Source organism: Arvicola amphibius, chromosome 1 (genome assembly GCF_903992535.2).
Source record: "Arvicola amphibius chromosome 1, mArvAmp1.2, whole genome shotgun sequence".
Lineage (NCBI taxonomy): Eukaryota > Metazoa > Chordata > Mammalia > Rodentia > Cricetidae > Arvicola > Arvicola amphibius.
The window spans coordinates 501,121-525,807 of NC_052047.1; the positions used below are offsets into that span (position 1 = coordinate 501,121).

Sequence of the window (24,687 nt, forward strand, 5' to 3'; positions counted from 1 at the left end):
CTCTCTCTCTCTCTCTCTCTCTCTCTCTCTCTCTCTCTCTCTCTCTCTCTCTCTCTCTCTCTCTCTCTCATCACGATGTAAACTCTCAGTTGTTCTTATTACCATGCCTTTGCTCTGCTACAATTATGGACTCCGACCCTCTGAAATTGCAAGCACAACTGAAACACTTTGTTTTACAAGTTAACTTTTGTCCATGATGTTTTTCCACAGCAATAGGAAATAAACTAAGACACCTTACCTGGTCCTCTTTAGCATCAGTATTGAGGCCTTCACTTCACGGTGCACTAAGAACTGGTTGTTGAATATCTAGGAATCCTGGGAGTCAGGTGTTAAAACTAGCCATTATTAAAATTAAATCATGTAAACTTGTAAGTTAAAATATTATACTAAGAACAAAGATAGAGCCTGGTATGGTGGCTCATTCCAATAATCCTGGAACTTAAGAAATGGATGCAGGACAATCTAGACCAGCATCTACCACATAGTGAGTATAAGAGCAAAGTGAGCTACACAAGACGGTTTCAAAAGGAAAAAGGGGAGGGGGGCTGGAAAGAACAAAAAATAAAAACAAAGACTCACCACTGCTCCTGACCTTTCTCATTTTCTGTTCTGGTCTCTGCTCTTGGGGTAATACTGGAAGGATACGGAAACCACAGCTCTTCTCTTCCCATTCTGTGTCTAGAGACACCATGGTGGGCATTCCAGACTGGCTCCCTCCTCACTGATTTCTGCCTCATGAACATTTCCTTACTTACAATTTGGAAATGTGAGGCCCTGACTTTATTCCTTCTCTGGTATTGGCCAGTCCTCCCTTCACTATGAATCGGTGCACCCCTGCCATGCAAACACTATCTGAGGCCATAGACTTGCATCTATAGGGCCCCCATCTAGTCTTTGGTCCCATGAGCAGAAGAATTGCTCCTTTGAATCTAATCAGAACCAACAGAAGATTTAAAAATCTATAGGTAACCCCCCAAATGCCAGTGTTCTCTCTGACCAGAAAAGAAAGAAAGTAAGGCAGGATTCTGCAAATGCTGGTTAAAGTCTGAGCCTCGAGGCAGCTTTTCCATGACCCCATCTTCCTCAAGTCTGACTTCTTGGAGATTCAGGGCCCTTGCATTCCCAGAAGGGGATAGTACAAAATAAGGCGATCCCAGAAAGGCCCCTGATACATGGTAGACTTGACTTTGAATGGTAGGCTAGGGTCCAGGTAGCTCCCTTTAATCCTCGGAGAAAAGGGATGGAGGAACAGGCAAGGGTAAATCCTCTCAGATAGCAGTCCTAAAGCAGACAGATAAGATGACCTCCACCTAAGGCAGAGGATGTGCCTGGACCTTTGGACTGGATAAAATTCATATGACCAGTTTATAGGGCTGCTCTGGTCTCAGGCTGGGTTTCCCCTGGGTGATTTCTCCTAGCTTGGATGAACGACACTGGCCCTCTGGTGTTTCTGGGCTCCAACAAAAAACTCTTAGTAGGCTATGTCTGCCATGTTACTCAAGCCAGGCCCAGGGATCCTTGGGGAGCCATGTTTGGAGTGATTGTGGGTGTAAGAACATTCTTTGTGGTTACAGAAGAATGGGAATTTCCAGGATAGGGTCAGGAATGTTTGTAATCATTTGTTAAGTCGTGAGGATACAGACTGAGCATCAGTGACTTAGACCTAGCAGGAAATCAAGGACATGAGGACTCCACCAGTCTGAGAAGGAGGTAAAATGATCCAGAGAGAGACCAGCTCATCTGCCATTGGGCCCATAGAGAGTAAGCCGTAGGAAAAGACTGTGTAGCCATGCTTGAAGGCCAGAAATGGTCCAGGCCCAATCTTGGGGGCCTATACATTCGTGGGCTTTACTTACAGGAACTCACAGACTTTTGAGGTAAAAAAGTTGAAAGAAATCCTACTGTTTCTCACAGACACAAGGAAAAAGGAGTTGTCTTGGATATGCCATGTGCTTTAATGGTTAGCTTGCCAATCATACCAGGGAAGGGTTGTTAGACATCTGCCACTTCTCTAGTCTTCATGTCTCACCCAAGGTTGGGAGGGGTGGTACAAGAAATACTTGGGAAGGTCACAGGAACAGATTTAGTTAGGAGGTTGCTGCATGCGTTCCACCTGTAGGTGTCATTTTAATAAGATACCACACCCAAGTATCAGGAAGGCTCAGCCTGAGAAATTGTCTTAGAGACTCCCAAAGTCAGCAGGAGAGAGCTGAGAGGTGTAGCTTGGTGGTAGGAAGAACACTTGTCTAGCTTGTGGGATGGTCTTTTTTCTCACCTAGTATGTTTTGCTGGTATGGCAAAAGTCAAAACCAAACACCGCATCCCAAACAAACAAAACAAAACCTGGATAACAGCAATTATAACAACAACAAAAAATTTAAAAACAACTGAAGAAATTCTATGGCTGAACTGTGTTCTCCCAAATCACCGAGTTGAGCCCAATGGTACCAGGAGACCTTTGTGAAAACTGAGCAGAAGCTGACACCATGCCTTTGAACCTCTATAATTGAGCTAAATCTATTTTTTTTTCGAGATAGGGTTTCTCAGTAGCTATGGAGCCAGTCCTGGAACTCGCTCTGTAGACCAGGCTGGCCTCAAACTCACAGAGATCTGCCTGCCTCTGCCTCCCAAGTGCTGGGATTAAAGGAGTGCGCTACCACCACCCGGCTGAGTTAAATCTATTTTCTTTGTTGGAGACAAGAGTTTCTCAGTAGCTATGAAGCCATTTCTAGAACTCGCTCTGTGGACCAGGCTGGCCTCGAACTCATGGAGATTCACCTGCTTCTGCCTCCCAAGTGATCGGATTACACTACCACCTGGCTAAGCTAAATCTATTTTCTCTGTTAAATGCCTACTTCAGATATTTTGTTATAGCAGAAGAAAATGAACTAATATTTGCCTTATAACTGGTCGGTCAGAAACACAGATAATAAACTAGAGTTTCACATTTGCACCAGAAGTGGCACAGTCTTTGAGACTGAGTGCTTGACCAGTTGGGTCTGACTATCTCCATGCAGATAGCATCAGTCAGAGTTGAACTGAATCAGAGGACACTCTGCTGCAGAAATGACTGGTTGATTGGGGTGTGGCTAAAGTCTTCTATACATGTGGGGTCACAACAGCACTGTGAGCTGTGAGAGAGGTCTGCTTCTCTTCTGTGTTTCAGAATGGGTAAGACTGCCTAACATGCTCTCTGAGGCCAGCACTACCCAGATAGCAAAGTCAAATAAAAACATCACAAGGCTAGGGCTGGAGAGAGGACTCAGTGTTGAAAGCACGTACTTTCGCAGAGAACTTAAGTTCTGTTCCTAGCATCCACATTAGGTAGCTCATAACTACCTGTAACTCCAGATCCAGAAGATATCACACTTCTGGCCTCTTCAGACAACTGTACTTATGAGCACATCACACACACACACACACACACACACACACACACACACAAATAACAAAAATAAAATAAACCTTTTAAAAAAGATTTCACAAGGAAGAAAAACTGCACATCCATATATCTCATTAACACAGATATAAAAATATTTTTAAAATTTTATTTTTGAGACAAGATCTCTCTATATAACCCCTATTATCTTGGAACTTGCTCTGTAGACAAGGCTGGCCTCAAACTCATGGAAATCTGCCTGCCTCTGCCTCCCAGGTGCTGGAATTAAGGCATGTGCCACCATGCCTGACTCTAGATACAAAAAATTCTTAACTGAACACTGGCAAAAACAACCACTCGTGGTAGTACATACCCATAATTCTAGCACTTGGGAGACAATACATAGCAAGTTGGATTACAAAGCAAGTCATTGTCTCAGAAAAGAAAGAATATAGGCAGAACCAGTCTAATGCTGTAACAATAATGTAATTGTTATTAAATTTTATACCCCAATTGTCACTACATTGCTTACCAAACAGTTATACCCCAATGACCCTGATTATGTAAGACCAGCTCAGCATTTCAAAGTCAGTTAATATAAACTAGATTTGGGGTATGCATCTGTAGTTTCAGTTAGCCCAAGACTAATGTGAGAGGATCACTGAAGCCCAGCATTTCAAGACCTGACTACATGATACAGTAAGACCACAGTCCAAAAATAAACATGCCACAAATCCAAACCCAAAATTAACTCATATAATCTTATGGTCTTGTTGGAAGAATTATGCCACTGGGGTGGGCTTTGAGATTTCAGAAGCTCAAGCCAGGCCCAGTATAGCTCTTCCTGCTGTGTTTGGATTCAGATGTGGAACTCTCAGCTTCTCCAGCACCATGCCTACCTGTGTGCTGCCATGCTCCCCACCATGATGACAATGGACCAAACCTCTGAAACTCCAAGCCAGCCCCTGTTAAATGCTTCCCTTTATAAGAGATGCTGTGGTCACGGTGTATCTCCACAGCAATAGAGCACTGATTAAGACACCCTGCCTCTGACTCGTGAGTGCTAGGATACAGACATGCACTCTCACTCCAGCTTGTTTGGGATTTCTCAAAGGCTCCCACAGGCAAAGACTCAGGTAGGACAACTTTGCCTTGAGACCTCTTCTGAACTCTTGTGTTGTAGCCTATGGCACACTGATATGTGTTTCAAAACCCCAGCACACTACCCTGTCTGACACTCAAGTTTCTATCACATGCAAAGCAAAAAGATTCCAGATTCTTTGTTCAGGCCCAATCCCATAAAGAGATTCTGTGCTTAGTTAATTTACAATTCATGTTGGCTCCTCCAAAGGTTTGCAGCAGTGGAGTCTGTCCATGGCTCCGAATGAAGCTGTGCCTACTAGGTCAGTTGTAGGAATGAACAAGGGTTGTTTTCAATGTTTGCCTTACAACCTGCCTGCCCAGGTGAGCACAGCATCCCTGACCCTGCTCAGTTTTGTACGGGCAATGACACAGGTAGGAACATCTGGACCTGCTAGGCCAGAGTCATGCTTTTGATTGATTGAACAACACTGTGTCTCAGTCATTCACAAAGAGAAAACCACTTAGAAAGATGGGAGGCTGGGAAAGGACCAGCCAGCACATGCAAGTACCTGGCCTCTGCGTGTCTCACAGTTGTGGAGGTAGCTTAGGTGATAGATCTTCAGGTTTAATGCAGCAAAATTCAGGTACTTTGCGAAAACCTGAAACAGCAATCATAACAGGCTCAGTCAGGAATCCAGATGTTCAAGGATATATGTACAGAAAAGAGACGTGTCAAAGGCTCTGGAAGAATTACCACATACATACAAACATACTAGTTCATGGGGGTGGACTTGCCCACACAAGCTCAGTCCTGTGGGGCAGGGACATGGCTCACATACAAAGATATGCAGAGGGACATGACTCATGCATCAAGAAGAACAGCTGGAGCACTGCGCACATACCCAGAAGAACAGCTGGAGCACAGCGCACACACCCAGATAACAACAGCTGGAGCACAGCGCACACACCCGGATAACAGATACACAGAGATTTGAAGGACACGGTTTGTACATCTGGAGGAGCACAGCTCACACACTCAGAAGAACAGCTGGAGCACAGCGCACACACCTGGATAACAGATACACAGAGATTTGAAGGACAAGGTTTGTACAGGAGGAGCACAGCTCACACACTCAGATAAGCAGAGGGACACACACTGGACTAAGACTTGTCGAGGGATATGGTTAACCACATGAAAAGAGACAGGGACATGCAGATGAGCAAAGGCATGCTGGGAGGTAGTACATACACAGACACGCAGAACAAACACATGTGAAGACATGGGTCTCTAGCATCTCCTGGACACTCACATCTTCGTCTTCACTTGTGAAGCATGGGCCATCCAGCTTGTTCACAGCCATGATCACAGCCACGACATCTTTGCCATTCATGATTGGTGTGGACAGAATGTTCTTGGTCACATAGTCGGTGAGCTCATCAGCGAATGGGCAGAAGTGGGGACACTGCAGTGAGAGGAGGGAGGTTATTGATGGGGTCTGCGGTGTGGCCCTCTTAAGTCTTCACACTGGGGCTAAGCTCTAGGAGGTCACAGTCTAGACTAGCGCTATAACGTCAGGTAGCCCCACCTCTGAACTCAGGACATTCTCTGGCCAAAGAGAGTTCAGACAGTCCCTAAGGTTGCTCCTAGTTCACTTTGCCTCTGATTCCTAAGAAGTCTCCCAAGGTTTCCTCCCACATAGCCCCTATATGATCCTCTTTCTAGCAACTCTCTACTTTGGGGCAAAGTTGGCCTCCTGGATGCTCACGTCTGCCCCACTGCCTACCCCTAGACTTCTAGTCCAGGTGACTGTCTCCTACCCCCAGCCCCCTCCAAACCTGCTGCACATTCCTCCTGGAAAGATAACTATGACTGAATGAAGGATGGACCCTGTTGTGCCTGGTGGCTTGTTACAGGACGTTATTACTAAGACATGTGGCTGAGGAGCTGGAGCTGAGTTTTCTGTATCTTGGGGTCTGTCCACCAGCCCTGCACTCAAGCTCTGTGCCACAGAGCATTGTCCACCATGAGACTCTGTGATAAGCTGAGTTTTACCTATTTCTGGGCTCAGGGAAGATTCAAAGAGGGCTCAGGAGGGCTCCTATGTCTACCCTCTCTGATAGCAGAGAAGAAAGGTGAGCAGCAAGTCCTGACGGAGGTGACATAACTGAGTTAGACACTAACATCTTATCATAGAAGATCACTAACTTTTTCTGGCTACAGTGTAGGTACACGGCCTTGGTCATGTGGAAATGAAATGGTGTGTGTCCCAAGGAAGGAATTTCTCTGGGTACCCTTTTCTCTGGGCATATCCTGAGTAGCTCCTCATGGTGAGTCCTGTAGCAATTGTATACCTGGTGGTTTGGACATGCCTATTTCCTGATTAGCTAGAGGCTGATCCTGACCTGCAGGTTGCTTCTGGAGTAGTCTTGAAGCACTATACTAAGGCATACCGAAGCGTTTCTGTATAGAACAAGAAATTACCTTCAGATGTTATACACAGATCTTTACGCTTGACCCTCATGTGTTGCACACAGATACACACAGACACACACACACACACACACACTTGATCCTCAGATGGTTCATACAGGTCCATATAGTTGACTCTTAGATCAGCCGTTCTCAACCTGTGGGTCACAAACCCTCTCCGGTCAAACAACACTTTCACGAGGGTTGCATATCAGTTATATTGCATATCAGATGTTTACATTATAATTCATAATAGTAGCAAAATTAGCTATGAAGTAGCAATGAAAATAATATACGGTTGGGGTTGCCCCAACACGAAGAGTATTAAAAGGTCACAGAATCAGGAATGTTGAGAGCCACTGCCATAGATGAAGCACACTTGATCCTCAAATGAGGCTCAGAGGTCTACAGTGTGACTCTCGGGGACACAGGCCATACATGTTAAGCGGTCGTCTTAGGATTTCTTTCTATTGCTGCGATGAAACACCATGACCAAAAGTAAGTTGGGGAGGAAGGGTTTAGTTTACACTTCTATTGCTGTCCACTATTGAAGAGAGTCAGGACAGGAACTCAAACAGGGCAGGACCCTAGAGGCAGGAGCTGATACAGAAGCCATGGATGGGTGCTGCTTTACTGGCCTGCTTCCCTGGGCTTGCTCAGCCTGCTTCCTAATAGAATCCAGGACCACCAGCCCAGGGATGACACCACCTACCATGAGCTGAGCCCGCCTCCGTTGATCACTAATTGAGAAAATACCTTACTGCTGGGATCTCGTGAAGGCATTTCCTCAGCTGAGGCTCCTTCCTCTCTGATGACCCTAGCGTGTGTCAAGTTGACACAAAACCAGCCAGTACAGTGGTTGTCTAGTTTTGCTTTTCTTATTGGCTTTATTTCTGCCACATTTCTCCTCACATTTGAGACCTCACTTTAGCACCTGTTTTATCTAGACACCTTATAAACCTCAAGCAAGCAAACAAAACCATAGAATAGCTTGGGATCTTCCTGCTTCTTTCAATTGGCCTAGACTCCACCAAGGAACCTCACCTATTCATTTCTCTCTCTCTCTCTCTCTCTCTCTCTCTCTCTCTCTCTCTCTCTCTCTCTCTCTCTCTCTCTCTCTCTCTCTCCATTTTCTTCCCCTGCTGGAAATTAAATATGATCAAAGCTATGGTTTTAAAATGCTCTCCTTGTTACTTAGCCTCCCTGGGTCTGTTGATTATAGCATGGTTATCTTTTACTTTATAGCTAATATCCACTTATGAGTGAGTACATACCATGTTTGTCTTTCTGGATCTGGGTTACCTTACTCAAAAAGATATTTCTAGTTCCATCCATTTGCCTGTAAATTTTATAATGTCATTGTTTTTAACATTGAGTAATACTTCACTGTGTAATCATTTAAAAATTGAAGAATCAATAAAGAAAATGTGGTACTTTTACACAATGGAGTATTACTCAACTGTTGAAAATAATGACATCATAAAATTTGCAGGCAAATAGACAGAACTAGAAAAAGCCATCATGAGTGAGGTAACCCAGACTCAGAAAGACAGACACAGTATGTACTCACTCATAAGTGGATATTAGATGTAAAGTAAAGAATAACCAGACTAAAATCTACAGCTCCAGAGAAACTAGGTAATGAGGAAGACCCTAAGAGGGTCACATGGATTGCCCTGGGAAGGGGAATTAGATGAGATCTCCTGGGTAAACTTGGGGCGGGGCGGGGGGTGGTAAAGGGGATGGGAAGGGGGATGAGAATGTGAAGGGATGGGATGGTCAAGAGTGGGGAAGGATGGAGTGGGAGAGCAATGAAAGAGATATCTTGATAACAAGAGCCACTACGGAGTTAGGGAGAAACCTGGTACTAAGGAAGTTACCAAGAATCTGCAAGGATGATCCCAGCTAAGACTCCTAGCAATAGTGGAGAGGAAGTCCAAACTGGCCTTCCCTGTAATCAGATTGATGACTATCCCAACTATCATCGTAGAGCCTTTATCTAATAACTGAAGGAACAAGATGCAAAGATCTACAACGAAGCACCAGGCCAAGTTCCAGGAATCCAGCCAAAGAGAGGGTGGGAGAATGTGGTTGGAATGTAAAATGAAATTAAAAAACAAATTAATTTAAAAAAAGAAGAAAAAGAAAAATTCCAAGATATGGACACTAATAGTTACATATGCTTATGTGTATTGGAAAATTTTGCTTGTTATAGAAAATAATGGATATTTATTACTACTAAGATAAAATATGAAAATAGTTTTAAAAGATGTGTTATGTAATAGCTTTAGAAATATTGACTAAATACTGTTAAAATTAAATATTTAATAATGGTAATTTACCTCCTACTTACCAGTATGTGACAGTTTTAAATAAAATATTGAATTGGGTAACCTCACATATGATTTGTGTGCATTCATCAAATAAAGCATGGAAATAATTAAAAATAATTAATTCAAATAAATAAGTAAATTGCTCGCAAATCCCTTTCATCTGCCATGCCCTTTCCTCTGCCGCATCTGCCTTCCTGGATTTTCTGCCTTCTGAACCAGGTTCCCAGTCTCCTTATCAGATGCCTAGTGTTGGTTCCAGGTGTACAGTTGCTATCTTTGTATTGAAACAACTTGTTCCAGTCTCACCTGTCACTGGTATATCAAACTTTTTCCTGCTTAGGACCCTGCTCTGGGGTCTTTACCCCATAGCCTACGTCCACAGAGTCTCGGCATCTTTATAGATAGCTCATGCTCCTCACAAGACAAGAATCTTAAGCAGGTAGGGAAGTGCTAGGGTCTAGGGTCAGAGACTGGGCAGAACTGGGGCTTGTCCCTCATGGCAGATCTGGTTATATTCATGCCTCTCTGAGAAGCTGATTTAGAGTGAGGTTGGTGATTCTGGGGACATCCACGCCAAGTCTGGCTAGCGTTCCTTCTGTAAATCCACAGGTGAGACAAGAATACAGGACAAGTCTCCTTCTAGCCTTAAGTATATGACTACCTCATAGCTAAATTTTTACCTTCTTGAACAAGAACAGGACCAACCTAGTGCATCCAATTGTGGTTGACAGTGGTATGGCTGGGGCAGACTGAGGGGCCAATGGCAGTGGCACCAGGATGTATCCCTACTGCTTGTACTGGCTTTTTGGGAACCTATTCTCTCTGGATGGATGCCTTGCTCAGCAAAGATATAGTAGGGAGGGACTTGGACCTTCCCCCAAAGCAATATACCTTACCCTCTCTGAGGAGTGAATGGAGGGAGGGTTGTGGGGGGTAAGTGGAGGGAATGGAAGGAGGGGAGGGAGTGGGAACTTGGATTGGTAATGAAAAAAGATAGTTTTTTGTTTTTTTAAAAAAATAAAATTTAAAAAATTTATCTTCCCTTGATTTCCATCACATGCATGTGTTTCAGTCAGTCAGGGATTGATGTGGGATTCCCCTCTGTATGCTGTGATTATGTTTTATTACCATTGGTTAATAAAGAAGTTACTTTGGGCCTATGGCAGGGCAGAATATAGCTAGGCAGGAAGTCTGAACAGAGCTATATATAGAGAGAGTAGGCAGAGTCAGAGAGATGCCATGTAGCTGCTGAAGGAGACAGATGCCAGAACTGTACTTGATAAGTCACAGCCTTGTGGCGATACACAGAATAATAAAAGCGGGTTAATTTAAGATGTGAGAGTTAATTCATAAGAAGCCTAAGTTATTGGCTAAGCAGTGTTGTAATTAATATAGCTTCTGTGCGATTATTTTGGGTGTGGGCAGCGGGACAAATGAGCAGCCTCTGCCTACAAGGGATGTCATGGCTTTTGTTGGACCTTCAAATGCCTCCATCAGTCCTTCAGCCTCAACTTGCCCTGTACCTCCTGTAAGGATAGCCCCCAAGCACCCCCCCATGTAAATGGTGTCCCCTCAGCTTCTTGACTTCACCCCAGATGCTAATCTTTTCTATGTATGTGATGTAAATGTGCATTCTGCATTGAAGATGGACATGCAGCCCTATAGCCTCCAGCCTCCCTCCTTTTCCTCCTTGTGGCTCCAGGAGTTTCTAGAGGCTTCTATTTGCCTTGCTTTCCATTCCATTGCCCACCCAAGGCTTCTCTGCTCCCCAGGATCTCCTTCTCAGAATATTTGATAGCCTCAAAAGTATGTAAAGGTGGCAGACACTCAGGGTCCTGGAGACTCGGGGTTTAACTCTTCACTGTCAAGTATAAATGCACAGGAACCACAGAGTGGGCTTCTAGGACTCTTCTTGTCCAGCAAGACGTCTCCAAGATTCACTTCTCCATGCTTGCTGTCTGGACTGAGACCCATCCTATTCTGCTGACCCCCTAACCATCTGCATTCATCCTTTATCTCAAATATCTCTGGGTCTCCTGAAGACCCGTTCAACCTAGCTTCGTTTGGTAGCTGGGAGAAATTTATAGGATGAATCAGATTTGCACACAGGGAAAATGCTGTCCCTTTAAATGGCTGCTACACTCCTCCAGACTATGATGAAATCCTCCAAAGAAGGACACATAGAAAGAGGTGCGACAGTCAAACATTCCAGCCTTTCTCTGGGTGACCTAAAATGAACTTTGTTCATTACTGCTCCATTATAAAGCTATATTCCCCACCCCTGGGCCATTCCCATCCACCCTGAATATTCGCTGTATGAGGGAACATGATCTTGAGCCACATCGTCTTGGGGATGTGCTGGACCTTGGGCAATAGAATCTTTTCAGTTAAATACATAGAACATCACTCACGGAGCACGGTTGTGGAATACTTGTTAAATTATGTAAAGATGTGGCGCATTTGTTTAATTTTTTAAAGATTTGTTGCTGTTTTACCTTGCCTACCTAAGGCACCTGGTTGGTCTAATAAAAAGCTGAATGGCCAATGGTGAGGGGGGAGGCGGGACTTCTGGGCATCAAGAGTTAAGTAGGAGGTGAGGAATGTAGGCTGAAGGTGGGGAGAAAAAGAGACACCAGAGGCTAGCCGGATGGACACGGAGGAAATAGGAAAGCAGAACATACAGAATGAAAGAAAGCTAAAAAGCCCTGAGGCAAAACATAGATGAATAGGAACAGGCTAAAATAAGTTAAAAGGGCTAGTGGGACAAGCCTAAGGTAAGACCAAGCATTCACAACTAATAATATAGCTCTGTGTCTTTATTTGGGAGCTGGGAACAGCCCAAAGAAGATGCCAACTACAGAGAAGGCCTTCCAGAATCACTTTAGTGGTGGTGCCCATGCTGTCCGTCTTTGCCAGGAGCACTAAGCTTCTCTGCACTCTTGCAGTGCTGGGGACAAAGCCCACGACGTTTTGCAAGTGCTCCATCACTGACTGCATATCAACCCCTTACCCTTTCATCTTTTCAGACATGGGCTCATCATGTCCAGATCCATTTCAACCTCACATGTCCTATACTCAGGGCTGAGTCCTGGTCTGACTCTATGACTGAATGGAACCCCCAGTGAGAAGCTATTACAGGGGAGGGACGGGGGTGTAAAGTGTCCTGGATCAAGCCTGAGGGTACACTCTGTGACATTTGGGGGGGCTGGTAAGTAGGAGAGGGGGTGAGACTGTGCGCATGGAATCAGGAGCTCTCATCTCTTTGGTTGGGATGGGGGAACCCTAACCCTCACTCTGATTTCTGCCCTGGCTCAACCTTGCCCTTCCTTGAGCCTTTCGGAGCCGTCCGCTCTGCTGTTCTGTCTACAGTGGTATGTTGCTTCTTCTCCCTGGCCAGTCAGGCGCCAGTGCAGCTCTCTAGAACACTCACCCGCTCACTCTTCTCACTCACACACACACTCACCCCTCACCCATTTACCTGCATTCATTTACTAACCCAGCCTTCCAAACACTCATCTATTGGTGCTAGAAAAAACTGACCTGAGACTCACTATGTAGAACAGACTAGCCTTCAACACAAAGAAGTCTGCATACTTCTGCCTCCTATGCGTGGGGGTTAAAGATGTGTGCCACCATGCCCAGCATTAGCTAGCAATCTTTTATCAGCTCCAGTTCACCGACTCTACTTTTGGAGTTGTCACTTATGAGTGGGGACTCCTCATGGAACCTGTGATCTATTTTTCTCTTGATCACTTGCAGCTTTAACTTAACTCCACCCAATCAAGATCAAAAAAGTATATAACCTGGTAGTGCCAAGAGTTACAGGACACAAGTTACCTCATCCAGCAACCTCCACAGCTCCCAATTAAAGAAAGACTTTGAATCTATTTCTCTCTGTGTGATTGTGTGTGTGTGTGTTTGTGTGTGTATGTGAACCTGATATTTTTCTTCCTTAGATTTATAAGAGCTGAAGTTTTAATTGGCTTAGAGGTAATAAAAGCTCATAAGTTGAGTATACCTAAGCTTGCTAAAAATACATTAATCCAAAAGCTTTTTCATTCACATGATTTAAATAAATCTTTGATAAGTAAATTGACTTAAATTTGTTTGTAAAACAAAAATTAGGTCTTTAGAGTGGTCAGTGTATGAGTTCATCTGGTTTGCTACTTTGTGTAGGTTGACACAGAAGGAAGCCTTAAACTATGAAGGTGTCGGTACAGTTTTTTGATAAACAAAGTTAATATGATATCATTGGCTTAATTAAAGTTAATATATCTTCTCTTGTCAACATTAAGTATAATATAGCCCTGATTTTTTTCTCTGTTACATGTTTAAGATCACACAGGTGTAGAATTGTGACCTAAGAATATGTACACACAATGCACAACTATGTCCATTGCTCTTGAGTATCAAAGCATAACAAATTCTTAGGGTATTTCTTTGACAGGGAGATAACAAGATGATCCTTAGAAAGAAAGGAGGAGTGGATCTGAGGGAGAGGGAAGGTGACGAGGACAGACTGGAGCCAATGAAGGGGAAACCGCAGGACGCACTGAAAACAGAAAGACAACGAATAGACTCGAGACTCACATCTCAGTTGTCATAAGCAATTAGACTTAATAGCTAAAAATAAATAAATTAGGTCAAAGTAAATGGATGCTTAGTTTTGAACTTCCAATGTAATTCCAAAATTACATTATGGTACATGGAGTTAATTGACACTCATGCAATGTCTGAGTCATTTCTGAGTAACTTAAAATACGAATCCATCCATTGCTGTATAAGGAACTGTGTTTCTGGGCATTCTAAAATAGTTCCTTGGCTGGTGGGATGACTTGCTGACAAGCCTGACTACCCACACGGTGACACTGATTCCCACGAGCTGTCCTCTGATCTCCACCTTTGGCATGTGTGAACATGCACTTGCGTGCATGCAGATGCACACACACAAGAAGTGCCTTTAAAAGTCTCATGAAGAATGAGTACATGGCGGACAGCTAAACCAGTTTATCTCATAGGTTAGCTCTTTAATTCAGTAGAAATTAGTGAATGAGTGAGTGGAAAGAAAACTTGGGTACATGTAGTTCTGTATGCAAAAGGCTCCCAGAGAAAAAAGAGCTTTTTGTGTGAGAAAGAACTCTGTAGCAGAACTAAGGGCTAAAGTAATTCATAGGCTTCCAAAGGATAACTCTTACAAACCAAACTTTATGTGTGCATCAGGTGAGCTGTCATTAAAATGTTGATACGTATCTCTAAAACACAGCATTGATAGAAAATATAAGATCAGAGTCTAATCTACAATGTTAAAGCAAAAACAAACAAATACAACATTTCTGGAAGTACTGATCCAACTGGTGCAAATTTTCAAGAAGCCTTCATTTAAGTTCTGAATCATTTTCTTAAAAATTTCAGCCATTTCTGTTAAAGAATGTATTGGGGGGTGGGAACAGAGGTAGGGGAGAAGGGGCTGGGAGGAGAGGAGAAGAGGAAACTGTGACCAGGCTGTTCAATACGTATATTAATTAAAATAAAGAAATAAAGAAAAATAAATGAATAAATTTCTATCAAATAAAATGTTAATAGATTTAACTAAAAACAAAACAAAAATTTCAACCATTTCTACACTGCAGCTTCCCCTGCCCTAAAGTTTCTGTTAAAGTGGTTTGTTTGCCTTGTTTGCTTCTTTTTCTTTTTTGGTTTTTTGAGGACAGGGTTTCTCTGTGGTAACAGCCCCTAGCGGTCTTGGAACTAACTCGGCAGACCAGGCTGGCCTCGAACTCAGAGAGATCCGCCTGCCTCTGCCTCCTGAGTGCTGGGACTAAAGGCGTGCGCCACACCACCCGACTCGTTTAAGTTCTTAACTAACCGTGGAGACTGACTGTCAACACTTCCGTCAGCTGTGGTGATTCCCCACGCCCCCTCCCTGCCCCAACTCTGACTCTGCTAGTTGTAGTTTGGATATTAAAATGTTTGTTTGTGCTGGTCCAGAATGACAGTTTTCTTGGGGCTTTCCCTGGTATAAGTGAACTTGGAATAACCAGAGCCATGTTCCTGGTCAAGGCGCTGATCTTGGTTTGCATGCTCGATAGCATGTTGTGCACACGTGCTGCATGAATGTAGTTTGTATGTACTGCTTCAGTACCTACTGGTTCCCACACCTTTCCATCACACGTCTAGGCTGTTTTCAAGATGTAAACCACTTCGGAGGAGCTTTCTTTCTCCCTTTTCATAATTCTCTAGGAAATAGAAGTCCTATATTTTGTGAAGACAATTTGGTGTGTGTGGTGTGGTGTGTGTGTGTGTGTGTGGTGTTGTACCTTCATTGAGCTTTCTATTACACAGAGAAAACAGCTTATTCAAACAAGGGTTTGTGTGTTGTTTTGAGATAGGTTTTTCTCTGTGTAGGCTCTGGCTGTCCTGGGACTTGCTCTGTAGACCAGGCTGGTCTCAACTCAGAGATCCTCCTGCGTCTTCCTCTCAAGTGCTGGGACTAAAGGTGCACCCACTGCCCAGCAATTTTATGTCTATTTGAAACATTGATAGCTCTTAGATATTTGTATAGATTTAAGAAAACTTGCTTGAGCTTTCTACAGTTTATAGTAATTTGACAAAACACAATTTTGGTAGGCAATGGTGGAAGCATTTCCTTCCTTTTATCCTTACTTGGGTTCTCTAAAATTAAGAGGTTCTGTAGTTATTTCTATTTTGTTCTGGCCCCATGGTTGTTTTGCAGAGGATCAGTAAAATGGTGTTCCCTTGGAAGCGCCTTCAAAGAACCTAGATGCCCCTCAAAACCGAAGGAATGGATAAAGAAAATGTGATACATTTATACATGAAGTATTATTCAGCAGTAAAAATGACGATATCTTGAATTTGCAAGGCAAATGGATAGAACTAGAAAAAAAAAAACCTATCTGAGTGGGGTAACCCAGACTCAGAATGACAACACGGTATGTACTCACTCATAAGTGGACATTAGATGTAAAAGCAAGGATACCAGGCTACAATCCACAACCCCAACAGAGAAGCTAGGTGCAAAGCAGAACCCTAAGAGGGACTCCATGGAGGGGCCCCAGAAAAGGGAAGTTATCTAAGGTCTCCTGGGTAAACTGGGAGGGAGGGAGGAGGGGAGGGGCTGGTGGATGGGACATGAGTTTGGGGGTGGACAGGACAGGGAAAACAGTGAAAGAGATATCTGGGTAGAGGAAAACCATTATGGGTTAGGGAGAAACCTGGGATTAGGGAGAAACCTGGTGCTAGAGAGAAATTCTCAGGAGCCACATCATAACCCCGCTAAGACTCCAGGAAAATAGTGGGAGGGTGCCTGAACTGATCTGTCCCTGTAAACAGAGTAGTGGCTACCCTAACTGTCATCCTAGAACCTACAGGCAGTAACGATGGAAGCAGATGCAGGTGACCCAGAGCCAAGCCACTGGATGAGCTCCTGGAGTTTGGCTGAAGACAGGGGAAGAGGGAATCATAGAGCAAGGGGGCAGTCAAGACCATTATGGGGAAAACCACAGAGACAACTGACCCGAGCTAGTGGGGGGCTCACAGACACTGGACTGACAGCTGGGGAACCCTGCATGAGACCAACTAGGCCCTCATGCAGTGAGGTTGGGTGACAGTTATGTGTCTTGACATGTTTGCAGGGAGGGGCCTAACAGTGGTGACCAGGACTTATCCTGGTGCATGAACTGACTTTTTGGAGCCCATTCCCAATGGTGGGATACCTTGCTCAGCCTTGATGGGGGGGGGTGGGATGTTGATCCTGCCTCAGCCTTGGTATGCCAGACTTTGTTGACTCCCAAAGGAAGGCCTTACCCACTCTGAGAGTGGATTGGAAGTGGGAAGTGGAGGGGGGGTAGGAGAAGGGGAGGGAGGGAGAACTTGGGTTGGTATGTAAAATGAAAAAAATTTTAAATAAAAAATATAATAAATAAATGCCGCTCCCACAAAAGAAGTTGCCTTCAAACTGAATGACATATTTTAAGTTGTACACAGGCTTTGAGGACCTTGCCTTTACAATAAAAGTTAAAGTCGAAAAGGCTGGGACGCAGGGGATTAGTTCTCTGCCTCTGTTTGGCTTTCTTGCTTCAAGGGTTCCTAGGTCTGAGATTATTATATGAGAAATATCACTTTTCTAGTTGTATTTGTGTTAAGTCATTTTTAAAAAATGTATCCTTCTGTCATATGTCACATTCTGTATGCAATTTCTCCTCCCTCCTCTCCTCCCAGTCTCCCATCCCCCCCACCCCTGCCACCATCAGTCCCCTCTCTACCAGATCCATTCTCCTCTTTTCCCTTCAGAAAAGGGCAGTCCTCTCAGGATATCAACCAAATATGGCATACCAAGTTACAATAAACTAGGCACATTCCCTCGTATTAAGGCTGGAGGAGGCAATTTGATAAACTCACATAACAAGTCTTTTTGAAAAAAATGATGAGTATAATTAAGAGAGTTACATCTAAAAATTAAATGTCTGTGACCATACAATACTGTTTATTGCCTTCTAGTTAGTTTTGTCAATCTATAGATTAGACTAGATTCTAAATTCTTTTATGTTTTCTCTTACGTCTTGATACAGCTTTCAGGTAATAAGGTCAATAATTTCTCTTTCCTAAGCTCCATAAACTGGACAACTTGATGTAAATTTCAAATATAGAAAGTCTTTAAAATGGTCTCGTAGTACAGACAAAAGGCAGAAATGGCAGAAAGAGAGTGAAAAACAAGTCAGAATAAGACTGTATCATAAGACTCTGATCCTTCAATTTTTCCTTGCTCGAGAGAACGATGGTGATATTAGGGAATACATAACCAATAGTCGTTTGGGCTAATTGACAGAATCTGAGCCAAGAAGCCCTTGTGTCCATCCAGGGGTAACTTTGGCAACATCACCAATGCAAGGTTTTACTCAAAACTACACAATGGACTTTTAAAATGAGCCTCCTTAATTATGGGATGTTAAGTGGTGAATTTGCTCTGGACCAGCTGTCGTTTGGATGAGGAAACTCTGTGGAAGAGGGGGTGAAGAAAGTGTAAGAGCCAGAGAGGATGAAGAACACCAAGGAATCAAGGCCTTCTAGACAGAGCAGGGTCGTCACACTTGTGAACTCACAGAGACGCCTGTCCGGGTCCGCTCCAGATGGGATGGAGTCCTAGAACTAAAGGACAAGTGTGCGCACGCCCACATCCGTAAAACCCAGAAGCTGTCTGCAATCGATAGCCACTTGCAAATGAAACTTAGTTTTGGTTCTCTCCAAGAGCGTCTCATTGGGGGACAAGGCCACTCTGAAGGGTTGGCCCCATGCTCAGCAGTAGTTGGCCAACAGAAAATAAACTTGACAGCATCTTTGGAGGATTTTTGTTTCATAATGTCAAGTCAGGACCTTTTTTAAAAAATCTTGTAGGTCCTTGCATATATATTATAGATTTCAGTTTTGTGTTTTTATGGATTCCTGTGTGTGTGCAAATGTGTGTGTTGTCTGCATCTATATGCAATTTCTTGTGTTTTTTCCTTTGGCTCCTTTTCTTCTTGACTGTTTTGTCCTATTTCTATTTGCTTTATCTTATTATATTTTATTTTACTAAAAAATTGCCAGGCAGCAGTGGTGGTGTACACCTTTGATGCCAGGACTTGGGAGGCAGAGGCAGTTGAAGGCCAGCCTGCTCTAGAGAGCAAGGTTCAGGACAGCCAGGGCTGCACAGAGAAACCCTGTCTCAAAAAAACAAAAAAGAAAAAGAAAAGAAAAGGAAGGAAGGAAGGAAGGAGGAGGGAGAAGGAAGAAAGGAAGGAAGAAAAAAAAAGAAAAAAGAAAGAAAGAGAGGAGGGAGGGAAGGAAGAGGAAGGAGAGAGGGGGGGGGGGGGAGGGAGGGAAAAAGGAAATTGATAAACCATTCTCCATAAAACAACATGGACACTGAGATTGCTGTATTGTTGTTAACAATACTTTGTATTGCTTCTTTAAAAATTGAACCTGCGATTTGCCAAGTGTGGATAGAAGTTCATCTAAAGCCGGGCGGCGGTGGCGCACGCCTTTAATCCCAGCACTCGGGAGGCAGAGGCAGGCGGATCTCTGTGAGGTTCGAGACCAGCCTGTCTACAAGAGCTAGTTCCAGGACAGGCTCCAAAGCTACAGAGAAACCCTGTATCGAAAAAAACCAAAAAAAAAAAAAAAAAAAAAAAAAAAAAAAAAAAAAAAAAAAAGAAGTTCATCTAACAAAATGACAATTGTCCCAGTGCCTTGAAATGATAGCCACACCTTAGATGAAGCTAGTGATAAAATGCAGGACCAGTCCTGATAGCATTTACCCTCTGGCGTTCTGTTGGCTAATATGACTGAAAATTGGACACTAATTTCCAGCTGTCCTTCTCTTTCCTCCACAGCTAAGCAGCCCGTTCACAACACCTAGCCATCAGTACAGAGGCCCCTCTCATCAGCGCTGATACAATGGTTGTTGCAAGTTAATTGGTCACAATGACTTTGAAGAATGTTCTTGGTCAAAGGGAAAAAATATAAAATTAATGATTAAAGATTAAAAAATTCTTGTCATATCTAAGAAATAAATAATTGGATTCAGGAGGTGATGAAGGGAGCATGGGGAGCACTCATGGTGGTTGCTCTGAGGGCAAACACTTTATTAAGTACTTTCCAAAGACCCCAGAGAATATTTCTTCTGCCATGATTTCCATTTCCAATGTATTCATAAGATTTCTATAGCAAAGTTTATTTTTTTTTGAGACAAGGTATTACTATATAACTCTGGCTAGGCCTCAAACCAGACTGGCTTCTAATTCACAGAGAGAGATCAGCCTGCCTCTGCCTCCAACAGTTCTAGGGTAAAGGCATGCACCATCATACCAACTCAAAAGTGTATCTCTAATAGTCCCTAAGACTGAAAAACTTCATTTGAGAACATTCTGAACAAAACACCTGTCCAGCATGGGTACCTCTGCTAGTGAGCTGCTGCCAACTCTTGCCTTTGATCCTAAACACCAATGAACTTTGTATGGAGAAGTTTATGATTTTTTCTCTTTTGTCTTTGAAATCTGCCCCTTACCTTAACTTCCTTGACTATATTAATAGTTTTCCAAGACTTATGAATTCCCAGTGCAATGACTTTGCTATTGTCAAATAAATATCATTATTCTTTGATGAATGTCTCTCCATTTGTATGCTGGTTTGACATCATGTATGCAATCCCGGCCTCCGTCCTGCTAACAGGCTCTCCAGAAGACAGGCAGGGCAGCTGATCATGCTGTTTTGTTTGGGATTCTGACATGTTGAGGGGAAGACAGAGAACCCAGCATCTACCTTCTGAGCTTTATGGGGCTCTTGGATGTAAGGGTTTTGGAGACCTTAGTTCATTCTAAGTTGGTTACCAGAAGATTTTGATGACCTGAGACCTAATGGAATATCTATTATTCAAGTTTTTAGCCTCTGTTCTTGGGGGGAAGCTGTGACAATCATGCAGTTATAGGTAGGGTCCTGGAGCAAAAAGTCTCAGGCCATGGATTCAGGCTCTCTACTCAGGGTAGGTTCCCCACTGGCTAGATATGCGAACAGAGCCTCAAGAAGACTTCTTCCTCCACAGAGCTACATCCTAGTATGTGCTGCTAATTAGAAGCAGGCGGAAGATGAGGCTTCAGAGATAGACATCACATCAGAGCCATTAGCAGTCTGACACCCTCAATGCCAGGAACATGACACTCATACTCAGGGATCAGTTCCCCATACTTGCTAACCTTTGCTCTAAGCAGAGTTTCCTGTGTTCTGTTTTATGACCATTGTCTGCCTGTGTTCATGGTATAGGCTGTACCAATCAAGCAAGCATTATATTTAATAGTACACCTGCGCTTCATGGTCTACCTGTGTTCATGGCCACCTGTGCTCATGGTCCACCTGTGCTCATGGTCTATACCTGTTCTTAGTGGTCTACCTGTGCTCATGGTCTACATGTGCTCATGGTCCACCTGTGCTCATGGGTCCACCTGTGCTTGTGGTCACCTGTGCTCGTGGTCGCACCTGTGCTCATGGTCCACCTGTGCTCATGTCTACCTGTGCTCATGGCCCTCTTGAACTGGTCATGGTCCTTGGGTGCTCCAGATCGTCCTATACTCATGGTATACTAGCTGTGCTCATGGTTGAGACTATGTTTAGTAGCAGTCTGGTTTAACCATTTCAACTATGTGATGAAGTAGACATCATTTCACCAGCAAAGATTGGAGACAAGTGTGTCCAGGTGTAATGAGTACCTGTGTGTTGTATCAGTCCTGTGTTGTGTGTTCCACACTATGGAGCAACACTATAACCCACAAAGGTCCACCATGTGGTTCACCATTTGCAAGAAGGGCATTGAATTTGTTACAGAGATTGTGTGCTGTCTGTCTTTGTGTTTTTACTGAAAACCAGTATGTGAACCCAGAACCCCATCCTTAGCAACGAAGAGTGACCTGATGCAGCTAATGGAAATCTGGATTTTGCTGACTTTGACTATTATTTCTTTTCCTCCAGTCTGGGATCAGTACAAATCAGCACAAGCTGAAGTTTACAGAAGCATCACACTAGAAGGTATAGTGTCCCTGCCACCATTCTACAAAAGTGACTAGAAACACTGGAGAGAGCTGTAGGACCGGATAGTGGTGGGGGTATAGGATTTAGGACAGCCCTGCAACTTGAACTGACCCACAGAGCAACTACCATTACTCTGAAGTGGATGGGGGTAGTAGGAAGGAAAGAATCTGTGCCAGATTCAGGGCTATATGGAAGCAATGCTTTGAAGATTGTCTGAAGTGGGTAGGACGAGGAAGGAGATGGAAGAGTGGGAATGAATGGCAAGAATGAAGGGAGGAAAAGCAGAGGCAGGGAAAGGTGAGACATGAGGAGGGGTGGGTAGATAATAAGCCCTAGAATATCAATAACCCTATCCCAGCCCTATATACCAAATTTCTTGCTTTGTTGGTAGCTTACGCTCTATTCAGCAGCTCATGGATGACCCATTTCTTTAAAAGAAAGCAAAGTGAAGACCAAGCTAATCCTGCAGATTCAGGTCGCTGATGGCTGCCTGTTTATAAAAGAGATAAGCGTAAGAGGATTGCAACACCTCCCTGCCCAGCCCTTACCTCCGTGGCCGTGGAGTGAGGGTAGTGCCTGTTCCTGGGGATCGGTCTTGGAGGGGACCTTCCCTGCTCTGGATTCCAAACTAGATGTGGTTGATCTGTGCAGCAGGGTGCTGAGGTTTCCTGGATCCCTTGAGGAAGAAGGGGGAGAAAACCAGAGAGGAATAGGCAGGGAGAGGAAATCTGTCCCCCAACCCTTCTGTGAAGCTCCCTAATCCATGGAATTTTACCTTTTGGCCCTTCTCTGAGCCCTCCCTGTGGTTGTCATGCCAATATCAGTAGTGGGCACCGTCACTCAGCATCCCAGACCCACTTATAGGAGCGCTGTCCTGATTATACCTGCCACAGACCAGCAGCCTCCATGAAGACCCTGTCAATAAGACCATTTCCATCTGCCCCGTAATCTCCTGTCACTCTCCATTCCCACACTCTCCTGGATCCCAGATTCTCTGCTCCAGGGACCAGTGTGGTCCCTCCCTGTGTGAGCGAAGCTGCTTCTGCCATGACTGGGTGGTTGAGCTGTTGGTTTCTATACCAGCCCTAGCCTGACCGACCCATTCAGAGCCCTATGCAGACAACTATAGTCGTCCAGGGAATATCATTGAAGCTACCCTAGGTCCTCACCATGCTTACCATGCATAAAGGAGGCCTGACCTTGGACTCCCAGATACAGAAGCCTTGGCAAGGCAAGAGACTGCCTTTGAGAAGCCTCCACAAGAACGTCTCTTAAATAGTATTTCTAAGACAATTAAGTAGCTGTGTGAATGTTCCACATCCAGAAGGGGAGGGGAAACCCTTTAAAGCTCTCTTTGAGTTCCTATTTTTTTTAAAGCTGGGAATGTGAAAGACTAGGTCCTGGAAGGGAAAGACAGGAGGGTAGGCACTGTGACCAGATGGGGCAGGGAAGGGTGAGCTGCGAGAACCTTGTCCCTGGACCTGAAGTCCTCGTGAAATCTCTGGATGCTGAGGCAGATCATACGCCTGCACCCTGGCTGGAGGACACCCACCTCTGCCACATCCTGCACGTTCACCATCTTCTTGGTCTGAGCCACATGGCCCACAATCCCAATGTCCAGTGGGAATACGATCTCAGAGTCAGGGGGCACCAGGCAGTCCTCCAGGAGGCTATCTGGCTGCACACTGAAGAGCCGTGTGGCAAGTTCGGCTACGCCATTGCGCTGGCGGTACATAAAGAGGCTGCAGCGGTCAGCATGCAGGATGGTGCAGAGGCGTCGCAGGACCTTGAAGACGACACGCTCCATATTGACATTCTCTTGCATGTCCTGTACCAGTTCAAACAGTGCTGCACTCTCTTCCACCTGGCACAGCTGTCGCAGGCTGCTGCAGTCCACCAGCGAGCCATCTTCACAGGCCGCTGCCACATTTTCAGGGCTCAGCTTCTTCCCAAAGTATTGGTGGGCAAAACCGGGGTTCTCATCTAGGAAGCTACGTACCTGGTCCTCACTGAGGCTCATCCTGCTGCTGTGGCCAAGGGCTTAGTCACCACTCCCAGGTCCGCATGGATCTCGCAAACACTGATGTCAGCAAAGTCTTATTCTTACAATGATTAGAGAGCCCAGGGGAGACGGCTGACTCACACGGCGGCCTGTCCTCACTCTTCTCAGAGGTTCAGCAGGTCACAGTTCCCCTGCAAAAACTGATATTTAAAATTGGGATTTGAGTGGTAAGCTAGGGGCGGGTCTTCCTGTCTGTTGCAGGATTAGGCGCATAAGGGAAGGCAACTCACTTCTGGGGAACAGGTCCTGGGATCAAATCCCAAACTAGGGTAATTGCACAAACACAGAATATGATCTTCTTGCTTGAAGGAGCCTGCCGAAGGGTTTGGGTTGGTCCAACTGGATGTCCTTGGTCCTCCTAAACTCAGGTACCCTGCGGTGGGGGATGGGGGGTGGGCAATGGCTTTCCAGTGTTGGCAGTGACTTATGGAGGCAGAGAGGGCATAGAGGGGTCCATGCCTGGAAGAAAGATAGATACATGGATTTTAGGCAGCTGTCCCCAGAATCCTTTGTTAGACGTAGCTCCTGGTTTCTTTCCTTGGTCTGTACCTGCTATGGAGGACGTAGCTTTGGAGTAACATCACTCTGTATCCGTGTGGCTGCCACAGGCAGGAAGGCTCAAGCTGAACAGTTGCTAAAAATTCAGGACTTTTCTTTTCGAAGTCACCGGTCAACAGGCCCCTGGGTGCACATGTCCTCTCTAGAAACTCTATCTTGATTCTGGACTAGCTCCTTCCTGCACTCAAGGTTCATGAAGTTTATGGGATACAGTAGAATCACCCAG

General features: G+C 44.5%; 1 protein-coding gene across 1 annotated transcript in view; it reads right to left on the reverse strand.

Annotated features, from left to right (window-relative positions):
• The window catches only part of Pde6b (phosphodiesterase 6B), a 39,014-nt gene extending 15,153 nt beyond the window's left edge, over positions 1-23,861 (reverse strand). Inside the window, exons 1-3 of the mRNA XM_038337775.1 lie at positions 23,394-23,861; positions 5,773-5,925; positions 5,032-5,121 (exon numbers count right to left, since the gene is read on the reverse strand). Coding sequence (XP_038193703.1) covers positions 5,032-5,121; positions 5,773-5,925; positions 23,394-23,861 — 711 coding nt within the window. The remainder of the gene's footprint in view (positions 1-5,031; positions 5,122-5,772; positions 5,926-23,393) is intronic.
• Positions 23,862-24,687: the final 826 nt, after the last annotated feature.